The sequence below is a fragment of the Colobus angolensis genome, unplaced genomic scaffold (genome assembly GCF_000951035.1).
Source record: "Colobus angolensis palliatus isolate OR3802 unplaced genomic scaffold, Cang.pa_1.0 Scaffold87, whole genome shotgun sequence".
NCBI lineage: Eukaryota > Metazoa > Chordata > Mammalia > Primates > Cercopithecidae > Colobus > Colobus angolensis.
This window is the reverse complement of record NW_012122598.1, coordinates 3195367-3207869: the sequence shown is the minus strand read 5'-3', so window position 1 is coordinate 3207869 and position 12503 is coordinate 3195367. Positions and strand designations below refer to the sequence as shown.

The window sequence follows — 12503 nt, the reverse complement described above, 5'->3', positions numbered from 1 at the left end:
GATCTCCTGACCTTGTGATCCGCCCATCTTGGCCCCCCAAAGTGCTGGGATTACAGGCTTGAGCCACCGCGCCCAGCCATTTTTTTTTTTTTTTTTTAAGCTGTAGAGTCATTTTCCACAAAAGGATTCCACAAAATCCAAGCAAAATCTTATGGAAAAGCCTAAGAGAAAGAAAAGCAAAACTTTGGCTGAAATGAGGTAGGGATCCTGGATGGGTCCAATTGGCAGCATCCTGCCCACACTTCATGTTCAACCAGTGGCCTTGAAGGAAGATGGTTTGGGGCAACCTAGAGCTCTCTGCAGACGCATTCACGTTGAGACTATGCTGGGATGGAGGGTTCTGTCAGGTTCTGACCAGATCACTGAAGGCCATCAGCATTACAGTCACCCCTCGGTATATGAAGGGAGTTGGCTCCAGGACCCCAACTTGTACTGTGAATACTCAAGTCCCACTGTTGGCCCTGTGGAACCTGCAGATACTAAAAGTCGGCCCTCTGTATATGTGGGTTTTTGGATCCGTGTTGGATTGAAAAAATCCCCAAATCCCCATATAAGTGGACTTACACAATTCAAACGTGTTGGTCAAGGGTCAGCTGTATGAAGACTGTTCCATCTGTGGTGGACAGTGAGGCTTTAGAAAGAGAAGATAGGCAGGCTACTGGATAGTCTTCATGGGTGTGGGCAAGGAGTGGTCACTGCACGCAGGCAGTTGGTCTGTGGGACCAGTGAGGCATGGGCTGTGGCTGGCAGTAGGAAAGTGGGAGAGGCTGAGTGCAGTGGCTCATGCCTGTAATCCCAGCACTTTGGGAAGCCAAGGCAAGAGGCTTGAGCCTGGGAGGTCGAGGCTGTAGTAAGCCATAATCGTGCCACTGCACTCCAGGGTGGGCAACAGAACAAGACCTTATCTCAAAAACAACAAAACAAAAATGGGGAGAGGAAAGGACCCAAGAGATGTTCCAAAAAAGAATTTCAGGAAACAATGAAGAGTTGCAAATGGGGCATCAGGAGCAGAGATTAGGTGGCAGGCAGGGGGTGCAGAAATGACAGGCTCTGTCTGAAACAGCTGAAATTTGAGGTGCTTGTGGGACCTTTGGGCAGAAGCGGGGGCTGGAGACGAGGGTGTGGGAAACCTGTGATGGGGGTTGAGGGCGGAAATCAGGAGCAGGCAGAGCCTCTGGGGCAGAGGAAGTCCTATGGGGTGACCAGATGAGGTGAGAACAGGCTGGGTGGGTGCAGGCTCAGTGGAAGCAGAAACTCATGGATATTGACTTACATGGGAAGAAGGGGAATGGTTGGGGGTCGCAGTGGGGTGGCAGGGCTCTCTTTTCCTTGTGGGTTTTTTTTTTTTTTTTTTTTTGCCCTTCCCTCTCCTCTTACCTTGCCATGAGGGCTCCCCAGGCTCAGGAGAGATCAGGGTGGACGGGTGACGGCCAAACCAGGGAAAGCTCCAGGTGGCTGCAGCCTGGTCTGTGCCCAGCAGGGCCCTGGTGGGCTGTTCAGCACTCCACCGGGCAGGTGATTACTGGTCAGAGCTGCCTCCTCAGAGGTACTGGAGGTGGGGTGGGAGGGTCGGTGCTCCCTGATGTGGACAGGGGGAGGGGGATTGATAAAGAGGCGTGGAGAGATCCCTAGAGGTGCAGTCTGTGCCCTAGGTTCCACCCGTGTGCCACCACTTGGCTGTGTGACCTTCAGCAAGTGCCATTATTTCTCTGAGCCTGTTTATTTATAAAATGGGGAAGAGTTGACACAAGTTTGAAAAGATTTCTCAGGCTCCACCCGATTCTGAAATTCGGTAATTTCCCAACTAGGGTGCACTCCCCCTGTAAGGGGCTGGGGAGAGGACGGTGCGAAACCAAGTTCAGCTTGTGGAGCCGGAGCTGTTGGCCGAGCTTGGGCCTGGCCAACCCCTGCCCTCCGGAAGGTCCTGTGTAGGGAGACTGCCTGGAGGGACCAAGAGGGGGCTTTGACGTCTCAGGGGCAGCCTCTCAGCCTGAGATCCTGCTGGGGAAGCCGCGTCCTGTGCACCAGCTGCGCCTAGGGCTGAGGTGAGGGCGCAGGCTCCCCAGGGTGTGTCCAAGTTGCCTATCCCAGCCCACGGCCTGTCCTGACCGCCCAGCAGCGGCAGCAGCGACACCCTAGGGCTCCAGAAAGGTGCAAAGGCGGGGCTGGGCTCGGAGGGAGCCAGAGGGACCGGGCGCGGTTGGCTCCCAGGAGCCGCTGGAGGGTGAGGAGATCCTCGTCCGGGGAAGCCCCACGGCCGCGTCTCTACAGCGCCCCTTCTCGGGCTCTGGCCCTCCCGCTGGTTATTTTGGACCTGGGGGCCCCCAGCTGGGACCCGGGTCCGGTGCGGGGAGCCTAGTGGGCCTGGGAGTTGCTATTTTTAGCGGGCGCGGCGGGCGCGAGGAGCCTATTTATAGATCAAACAATCCGCGCTCCCTGCGTCAATGGAACCCCGCGTGCGTCACGCGCGCAGACATTCCAGGCCCCCCCTACTCGCCCCGCCCCCTCGGGCTCCCCGGGCCGCGCCTCCCCCTGGCCGCCTCCCGCCGGAACCGCACCGCCCCCCGCGCCCTTGTATGGCCAAAGCTCGCCGGGCGGCCTGCGTCAGTGGCGCCCCCGCCCCTCCCCGTGCGTCACGGAGCACTTAAGAGGAGGGTCGGGCTCACCCGGGGAGTCCCAGTGGCAGAGGCTGCGAAAGTTGGGGGAGTGCACAGAAGAACTTCGGGAGCGCACGCGGGACCAGGGACCAGGCTGTGACTTGGGGCGCCGGTCCGGGCAGGGGCAGCGGGAGCCGGCCGGGTAGGTTCCCTTCGGGGAATGTGCGTCTGTTTTTAGGGGTGGTGCATGAGGGAGATGGATGTACACGCGGGCAGAAAGGATGTTGTAGGGCCAGCATGTAGGAGGGTGGGTGTAGTGTGCAGCTCTAGTGCAGCGGGATGAGAACCCAGGTCAAACTGGAAACTACTGGGTGCAGAGTAGGAGGCAGGGGAGGTTGACTGCCTGCAAGGTGGAAGCCACAGGGAGTTGGGGTTGGCGCCAGGAGTAGGGACTTGTCCAGCAGGCGGCTGGCCTTTCTCCTAGGGTGCCCAACTGGGCGCACGGTGCTCTGAACTTGGGTGGGTGTGGATGGGGATCACAACACCGTGGGGGAACAGGTACACAGAACTTTGGTGCTGCTGGGGATCCATACGAGTCCAACTGGGATTGGGTTTCCAAAAGGCTCTTCTTCCTCCCAGCCTGTCAGCCCCCTCCCAGTGCCCCAGTTGTTTTCTTAACACTTTAGAGGCTGTGGCTGAGTTGGCAGGGGTTCCCCACCCTGAACTTTCTGTCTGAGGTGCGTTAGGAAGCCTCCGGATCACTGAAGGAAGTGACTGGCTTGGTGACTGAGCTGTGGAGGGCTGCTTGCTCTGTATTGAATAAAGGAGGCTTCTTGGGGTCAGGGGCAGGGTCCCTGGAAGCACAGGGAGGACTGATTTCGCTGGGGCTTGGATCACGTGTGTGTGTGTGTGTGTGTGTGTATGTATGTGTGAGAGAGACAAAGAGAGGTGGAAACCCTTGTCCTTGGGGATCCTGGATAGAAGTTGCCAGTGTTGGAGTCTTGGGGCGGTGCTGCCTAGAGGATACCTCCCAACCATTCCAGCTCCAGATGCGGATCATCCCTATGCCCCCTCCCTCAGTAGTCCCTGTTGGATCTTACAGGTAGGGTGCAGCCTGAGGCTTGTTCAGCAGAACAGGTGCAAGCCACATTGTTGCCAGGACCTGCCTGAAGCCGGATTCTCCCCACTCCCTCCTTCAACCCCGCCTCTTCCTCCTCCTGTGGGACTGCTCCCCCTTCCCATGAGGCTAGATGTAGGTCGTATCTTGTGTTGTTAAGAACCTGCATGAAGGGGGAGGGATTGATGGGGGTTGATCCGGATGTGGGACGTCCAGGTGGAGAAACAGGATTTGAATAAGGCAGGAACGAACGCCCAGTTCTGCCCAACTGCTGTCTTTCCTTCTTCACCCCCAGCCCATCCCTGCCCAGGCTGTCCTAGTGCAAGCAGATGTGGCCGCCCTCACCTCTTGCAGGGTGCTGCATGCCTGGGGACTGGTGCCACTGGGTGGGTGGGGCCCAAGCTACGAGGGTCTCTGTTGTCTTGGTTGGTTATGTGAATGTCAGGCTAGGGGTGGAGGTGCCCTATTCGGTCCTGTGGAGTTAGAAGAAAGGCTAGGACCAGAGAGGACTTCCTGGGCTCTTGGCCAGGAGGTGGTGACAGCCTTTACCCCCATCACTGCACCCCTTGATTATGGTACTCTCTGTTCCTGCTTGATTTCTTCTCCAGCTTCCCTCCTTGACTGGTGAGGCCGGAGTTATGCAGACCCCAGACATGGAGGTTGGGAGGGAGACTGTCCTGGAGCCTCCTCTGCATTATTTTTTGACCATTCTGTGAATGTGAAGATCTGTCTGAATGATGCTATCTCTGTTCAGGCTCTCTTCAGGCTCCTCAGGACTGGGGGTGTGTAACCCCCTTTGCCTGAGCCCCTGGATTCTTCAGGGCACAGACCCCAATTTAGTGGAGGGGCAGAATGTCTTCCACCCACCCACCAGCAGGCTTCTCCTTCCTGCATAGCCACCTTAAGTCTTCTACTGGTCTCTCACAGTTCTCTTATTAAAATAACTGGGGGCAGCAGAATATTCTTTTTAGGTACTGTTGTCCATTCTCCTGGGAGTCCAGGGGGCTGTGGTCTCCTTCCTCCCCCTTCCCCTGTCCCCAGCAAATGGCCTTTAAAGGTCTGGAGCCAGGTTACCGATGAGGAGGCCTAGGCTGCCTTCCTCTTTGCTTCTGGGAGCATCTTGGGCAGTGCAGAGTGGCTTCCCAGCCCCAGATGGCAGGATTGGGATGGGTTTGGGATCTGCTGCCTTTGCTCAGTGTACAGGGTTAGGGTGGAAAGGGGGGACAGGCTAAGGCCTCTGCGTTAGGCTGCCTTCTTAGGCAGCTGGGCTTGCACTCCCAGCTCCTCTTCCATCTCCACGATGTCCTTCTTCCTAGGCACTACGAGGGGAGGAGAAAAGGGGCTTTGCAGAGGCTGGGATGTGCCTGGGAGTATTCCCAGGAAGTGCCTGGTTGGTGAAACAACCCAGGGAGCTGCTCCTGAAAGCTGGGCTGAGGCTTTGCTGAGCTGCCTCTCCCACTCACCCTTTTCCCAGCCCCCACCACGCCTTCCCCGGGCGGGGGGGGGGGTGCGGGAGGGTCAGGGGGCTGGAGGAACACAGCTTCCCCCTGTTCCAGCAGAGAAATGCTGGCTGGATGCCTCCCCTAGGGTTCCCAGGCTGACTAGGGTGTGGCTGGCCTTCTAACGGAGCCCACTCATGCTGGGCCGCTGCCCAGGGGCTTTGTGGCATCTAAGTCGAGACGGTACTCAGGCCAGGGGTCAGAATTCCTGGGTGCTCTGGTCCCGGTGCCTCTGTCCCATCTTTAGGCTGGGATTCCTGCCACCTTGCTGCTCTGGGGCCCAAATACTTTGAGACCAGGCTATAGGCTTCTCTCACTGACTCTCCTTTCCCTCCCTGGGGTCTCCTCTCTCTCCAGAGATGCCCTGTATCCAAGCCCAATATGGGACACCAGCACCGAGTCCAGGATCCCGTGACCACCTGGCAAGCGACCCCCTGACCCCTGAGTTCATCAAGCCCACCATGGACCTGGCCAGCCCTGAGGCGGCCCCTGCTGCCCCCACTGCCCTGCCCAGCTTCAGCACCTTCATGGATGGCTACACAGGAGAGTTTGACACCTTCCTCTACCAGCTGCCGGGAACAGTCCAGCCATGCTCCTCAGCCTCCTCCTCGGCCTCCTCCACATCCTCGTCCTCAGCCACCTCCCCTGCCTCTGCCTCCTTCAAATTCGAGGACTTCCAGGTGTACGGCTGCTACCCCGGCCCCCTGAGCGGCCCAGTGGATGAGGCCCTGTCCTCCAGTGGCTCTGACTACTATGGTAGCCCCTGCTCGGCCCCATCGCCGTCCACGCCCAGCTTCCAGCCGCCCCAGCTCTCTCCCTGGGATGGCTCATTCGGCCACTTCTCGCCCAGCCAGACTTATGAAGGCCTGCGGGCATGGACAGAGCAGCTGCCCAAAGCCTCTGGGCCCCCACAGCCTCCAGCCTTCTTTTCCTTCAGTCCTCCCACCGGTCCCAGCCCCAGCCTGGCCCAGAGCCCCCTGAAGTTGTTCCCCTCACAGGCCACCCACCAGCTGGGGGAGGGAGAGAGCTATTCCATGCCGACCGCCTTCCCAGGTTTGGCACCCACTTCTCCACACCTTGAGGGCTCGGGGATACTGGATGCACCCGTGACCTCAACCAAGACCCGGAGCGGGGCCCCAGGTGGAAGTGAAGGCCGCTGTGCTGTGTGTGGGGACAACGCGTCATGCCAGCATTATGGTGTCCGCACCTGCGAGGGCTGCAAGGGCTTCTTCAAGGTACTGCGCGGCCCCGGGTGGGGCTTTTTGTTGGAAATGGAGAGAGGCTGGCCTCTCATCTCACTGGGACCTGTGGTCACCCCCTGGATTCTCCTCCCAGCTAAGTTCTGTCCTGTAGGACGGGGTCAGCCCTGCCAGGTGGGCCGCCTTCCTGGAGACCCATAGATGCCAGGGCTGGAAGCTTTCATTTGACAGGACACTCAGGGGCCCATGGGATTGCACAGAGCTGGAGGGAGGGGTGAGATACGGGCAGATATGGGCTACAGGGGTGCCTGGCCAGCCTCTGGTTTTTCTCTGTCTGTCCTCCCCCAACTCAAGGTTCTAGTGGGAAGGGGTGCCCCCATGCTCTCACGTTCCTGGCGTGAGATGAAAGGATCCTGGCGGAGGGTTTGGTTCCTGAGGACCAGGGGTGGACTTGGGAACAGGCTGTGTGTTTGTCCCAGTGATGGTGCCTGCTTAACTTACCGTCCCCACCCCCAGCCCTTTGGCCCTCTCCTCTCTGCCCTAGGGAGAGGGCAGGCGGACAAGAGCCCATGAAAAAATACAGGTGTCTGGACTGCCGGAGAGACCCTGGTCCCTGATATTGTGTCCTGGGGTCTTCCTCAGAGGAAGAAACCTCCCCCAATGTCTTCAAGACTTTTCTCTCCCCCCAACCCCCTATCTCTCCCTCCCTTGCCACCCAAATGTTAGAAAAATAGCTATGAACAGAGAGCGCTTTTGTCTGCAGTGGCAGCAGGATCTGGACAGTCCTCTCCCCTAGGCTCCCCCTTCCCCACCCCACACTCTGACAGCCTGTTCCGTGTTGCCCCCCCACCCAGCGCACAGTGCAGAAAAACGCCAAGTACATCTGCCTGGCTAACAAGGACTGCCCTGTGGACAAGAGGCGGCGAAACCGCTGCCAGTTCTGCCGCTTCCAGAAGTGCCTGGCGGTGGGCATGGTGAAGGAAGGTGTGTGGCTGGGGTGCAGTCCAGCGGGGCAAGGGTAGGCTTGATTGGAGTGGGACCAGCAGGGTCCCCAGGCTTCTGCCCTGGATGACCCGGGGGAGGGCACGTCTTTTTTCCACCCCACCTCTGAACCCCAGGCCTTGGAGGGAGGCAGCCTACACCTGCCTGGATTGTGAGGGTGGTGGCAGGGGGAGGTCCCTGTAGGGTACTTTGGATCTCAGGGGCTCTGGGTCCTAGGGACTCGGTGGGGTGCATCTCAGCAGTGGTGTGCGCGGCTTGGGCTGAGGGGCCCTTCCTCAGATCCCTTCCTTCCTCACCCCTACCCGTTCCTTTGCAGTTGTCCGAACAGACAGCCTGAAGGGGCGGCGGGGCCGGTTACCTTCAAAACCCAAGCAGCCTCCGGATGCCTCCCCTGCCAATCTCCTCACTTCCCTGGTCCGTGCACACCTGGACTCAGGGCCCAGCACTGCCAAACTGGACTACTCCCAGGTGAGGTCCCACCCTGTGCTTGCCTCGGAGAGGCTGTGAGTACACGCAGTGCCTTTGTGCATGTTAGGAGAGCTGTCCCCTCCAGAAGGATAGAATGAGAAAGGAAGTTTTAAAAAGAAAGAAAAGCTACCCCCTCCAGTTTGACAGATCAAAGAGAGGAGCCCCCTCTGGGCTGACCAGATGGGAAAATGCACCCCCTCAGGCAGGTGGCCAATTAGAAAAATGTGTCCTGTTGTCAGCTGCAGCCCTGGGTTAATATGTGAGACTTGGCAAGCGAGAGCCTGGGCAGGATCTCACATCTACTCCCACTCCCAGGATCTGGCATCCAAGTGTCTGACACAGCCGTATGTGGCAGTGGGTGCAGGACCCTGCCTGGGGTGCTGACCCCACTGGACCATCCTCCTAGTTCCAGGAGCTGATGCTGCCCCGCTTTGGGAAGGAAGATGCTGGGGATGTACAGCAGTTCTACGACCTGCTCTCCGGTTCTCTGGAGGTCATCCGCAAGTGGGCGGAGAAGATCCCTGGCTTTGCCGAGCTGTCACCAGCTGACCAGGACCTGTTGCTGGAGTCAGCCTTCCTGGAGCTCTTCATCCTCCGCCTGGCATACAGGTGAGAGCTGCCAACTGTCTGCCCAGCCCCTTTCCCTGATACACCTGCCTGTGAACCACTCTGATCGCTCTTCATGCCCATCTGCCTGCCAGGTCTAAGCCAGGAGAGGGCAAGCTCATCTTCTGCTCAGGCCTGGTGCTACACCGGCTGCAGTGTGCTCGTGGCTTCGGCGACTGGATTGACAGCATCCTGGCCTTCTCAAGGTCCCTGCACAGCTTGGTTGTCGATGTCCCTGCCTTCGCCTGCCTCTCTGCTCTTGTCCTCATCACCGGTGAGTGACCAGTACCACACCAGGTCCAAGGGAGTGGGTGTCAGGGAGTTGACTGGTTCTCAGGAGGGCACTGTCCCAGGGAGTTTGGTGAGCTGGGATCTAGCACTTTCTGGGCCCCTGCACTGCCCCGGGCTCATACCAACAGTAAAGTAGGGACCATAGGAATTGGAGATGGGCTCAGCTGCATCCAGCTCCAAAGCCCAAGACAGCCTTTGGTCCCAGACTGCCAGGATCTAGACTGCAGGTGTCATGTATGTGGCCTAGGGTATTGGCTTGTTTTTTGTTGTTGTTGTTTTTGTCACCCAGGCTGGAGTGCGGTGGCGTGATCTTGGCTCACTGCAAGCTCCGCCTCCCAGGTTCACACCATTCTCCTGCCTCAGCCTCCCGAGTAGCTGGGACTACAGGCGCCTGCCACCATGCCCAGCTAATTTTTTGTATTTTTAGTAGAGACGGGGTTTCACCATGTTGGCCAGGATGGTCTCGATCTCCTGACCTCATGATCCTCCCACTTCTGCCTCCCAAAGTGCTGGGATTACAGTTGTGAACCACTGCGCCCGGCCAAGGGTATTGGCTTTTTTTAAAAACCTTCCTGTCAATTTTGCTGCATATAGAAAAGTACACAAATGGTAAATTTTTATAAACCGCACTTACCTAACCAGCACCTTGGTCAAGAAAGAGCACATAACTGCCCCCCAGAACCCATTATAATGCCCCTTCCAGTCATTTGCCCTCCCCAAGGGTAACCACTACTTTTTATTTTAAAATTTTAAAAAATAAGATAGTACCTCACTATGTTGCCCAGGCTGGTCTCAAACTCGTGGGCTCAAGTTCTCCTCCTGCCTCAGCCTCCTAAAGTGCTGGGATTACAGGCATGAGCCACCACGCCCAGCCCTTCACTGTGACTTCTGACAGTGCAGATCAGATTGGCTGTGCCTGTTTTGGACTTTATGTAAATGTAGTTCTGCAGGATGGAATCTGGTGTTGAATGCAGAGGTTTTTAGATCTCTGTTTTTTAAAGGAAAGAATCCACCCTCGTTCCTTTTTTCGCTTAAATTGCACAGGGGACCCAACTATACAGAACACAATCAGAGGTACTCTGGGCAGAGGAATGTTGAGTTCTGAGGCTGCGTTTCTCAGAACAGTGTAGATTTTAAAAACCCAATGATCTAGCCGGAAAACCTCGGTTAGGATTTTATTTCCCATTTGTGACCCTGGGCAAGTCATTAGCCTCCTGGGCCTTGGGTTCTCACTTGGAGTATGAGGATAATGAGGGTTACTGCCTCTCAGACTTGTGACGATGCTTACTAATGGCCAACATGTGAACGCGCTTTTGTGAAGTGCCAGCAGAGCATGAGGGGTGGTCGGGGCAGCAGTTTTAGGGGCCTGCGGGAGGCTGGGGCTTTGGGGGTCTGGTTGTCAGATGTGCAGCTAATCCTGTACACTCCCCGCAGACCGGCATGGGCTGCAGGAGCCGCGGCGGGTGGAGGAGCTGCAGAACCGCATTGCCAGCTGCTTGAAGGAGCACGTGGCAGCTGTGGCGGGAGAGCCCCAGCCAGCCAGCTGCCTGTCACGTCTGTTGGGCAAACTGCCCGAGCTGCGGACCCTGTGCACCCAGGGCCTGCAGCGTATATTCTACCTCAAGTTGGAGGACTTGGTGCCCCCTCCACCCATCATCGACAAGATCTTCATGGACACACTGCCCTTCTGACCCCTGCCTGGGAACACATGTGCACATGTGCACTCTCATACGCCACCCCACGTGCCTTTAGTCCACGGACCCCCAGAGCACCCCCAAGCCTGGGCCTGCGCTGCAGAATGACTCCACCTTCTCACCTGCTCCAGGAGGTTGGCAGGGAGCTCAAGCCCTTGGGGAGGGGGATGCATTCATGGGGGTGACCCCACGATTTGTCTTATTCCCCCAGCCTGGCCCTGGCCTTTATGTTTTTTGTAAGATAAACCGTTTTTAACACATAGCGCCGTGCTGTAAATAAGCCCAGTGCTGCTGTAAATACAGGAAGAAAGAGCTTGAGGTGGGAGTGGGGTTGGGAGGAAGGGATGGGCCCCACCCACCTGGGCAGCCTTTCCAGCCTCTTGCTGGCTCTCTCTTCCTACCCTCCTTCCACATGTACATAAACTGTCACTCTAGGAAGAAGACAAATGACAGATTCTGACATTTATATTTGTGTATTTTCCTGGATTTGTAGTATGTGACTTTTCTGATTAATATATTTAATATATTGAATAAAAAATAGACATGTAGCTGGAACTGGGATTCAGTCCGTCTCTGATGCTCACTCCCCACTCCGCCACCAGACACACCTCATCATTACATAAGAGATGGGTCGCTCAAGATGAAACTTGGATGTTACCAGCCTGAGCTGTCAGGCCTCAGTGTACTTATTTGTAAAAGGTGGATAATAATGACACCTGCTCCATGAGGTTGTTATGCAAAGCACTTAGACTAATTTCTAACACATGGGAAGCCTCCACTAGATGGGCCTGGCTCATTGCAGGGGCCTGCAGTGGCCGACTAGCCCAGTTACTGCAGGACCCTAGCAATATACTTAGCCGCAGATCTCAGGGTTGTCACAGTTCCTAATCTGGACACATTATTCTCTGATTATTGATTTCCACATCCATAAAACAGGAATAGACCCAGCCTCACAGAGGTTTTAGGATCAGAGGAGTGTGTGTAATGTTTAGCATGGGCTGGGAGTAAACCCAAATTGGTAGTAACTGTTGTATTCAGTGTTTTTTTTTTTTTTTTTTTTTGAGACGGAGTCTCGCTCTGTCACCCAGGCTGGAGTGCAGTGGCGTGATCTCGGCTCACTGCAAGCTCCGCCTCCCAGGGTCACACCATTCTCCTGCCTCAGCCTCCGGAGTAGCTGCGACTACAGGCGCCCGCCACCACTCCGGCTAATTTTTTGTATTTTTAATAGAGAGGGGGTTTCACCGTGTTTGCCAGGATGGTCTCGATCTCCTGACCTCGTGATCTGCCTGCCTCGGCCTCCCAAAGTGCTGGGGTTACAGGCGTGAGCCCCCGCGCCAGCCTGTATTCAGTATTTTAACATTCTCAACATTCTCAACATTCCTCCCCACTCTCCTGCCACCCCAGCAAGAGGATCCAGGGATCTGGTGGCCCTCACCTTCTTGGCAAGAAGTCCCTACCCATGCCTGTGTCCCCACGTAGGCCCTCCAACCCCCCAGGCTCATCAGTTGTTTAGTCAGCTGGCTTAAAATGCAGATTCCTAGGATCTACCCCCAAAGACTCAGATTTGGGGAGGCAACGGGGCCCACGAAACTTCAGTCTTAGCAAGTACCCAGGTGCTTGTAATGCAGGTAGCCTGGGGCCACCCTTTTAAGAAACAGACCCAGATGGACCTAACCTGAGGCCCACGGGAGTTGGTCACCCTGCAGGGCATGGCACCCTTCTTGTGCTCAGTGCCCGCCCAGCCTCACTGTTTCCATCTCTAGGACCCAGTAGGAGGCCTGAAGGCAGTGCCCTCACACATGTTCCTCATAGCCCTTGGCCCAGGACCCCCAAGTCTCCACCTCCATGGCCCCTGGGAACTGGCTGGCTGAGGGGCAGCTCCTACTGGATGGGCCAGACAGAATAGGGCTCTCGACTGTGGACAGGGGTGAGAAGGGCCTTCCCCAGTGCTCCAGCCACAGCTTGCACGGAGCCCCCATCCACATGCCCTCACTCGGGTTCTGGGAGCACAGTCCAGCCTCAGGCCTGCT

General features: G+C 56.9%; 1 protein-coding gene across 3 annotated transcripts; it reads left to right on the top strand.

Moving 5' to 3' along the window:
- Positions 1 to 2632: 2632 nt before the first annotated feature.
- Positions 2633 to 11031, top strand: NR4A1 (nuclear receptor subfamily 4, group A, member 1). Of its 3 annotated transcripts, XM_011930617.1 has the most exons (8): positions 2633 to 2799; positions 3700 to 3849; positions 5571 to 6448; positions 7267 to 7396; positions 7731 to 7882; positions 8289 to 8491; positions 8584 to 8762; positions 10214 to 11028. In XM_011930617.1, exons 3-8 carry the CDS (start codon positions 5573 to 5575, stop codon positions 10468 to 10470), a joined length of 1797 nt encoding a protein of 598 aa, XP_011786007.1. In that variant the 5' UTR covers positions 2633 to 2799; positions 3700 to 3849; positions 5571 to 5572; the 3' UTR covers positions 10471 to 11028. The 3 variants fall into 3 exon arrangements, with proteins under 3 accessions (XP_011786007.1, XP_011786006.1, XP_011786008.1); XM_011930616.1 differs by lacking the exon at positions 3700 to 3849 and having other exon boundaries at positions 10214 to 11031; XM_011930618.1 differs by lacking the exons at positions 2633 to 2799; positions 3700 to 3849 and adding an exon at positions 4842 to 4851.
- The last annotated feature ends 1472 nt before the right edge of the window (positions 11032 to 12503 follow it).

Bases quoted from the DNA above. Each gene is read 5' to 3' on its own strand.
- NR4A1 (XM_011930616.1), top strand. From the start codon at position 5,573: ATGCCCTGTATCCAAGCCCAATATGGGACACCAGCACCGAGTCCAGGA. The intron at 7,397-7,730 runs GTGTGTGGCTGG...GTTCCTTTGCAG, and splicing joins GGTGGGCATGGTGAAGGAAG to TTGTCCGAACAGACAGCCTG. The intron at 8,492-8,583 runs GTGAGAGCTGCC...TCTGCCTGCCAG, and splicing joins ATCCTCCGCCTGGCATACAG to GTCTAAGCCAGGAGAGGGCA.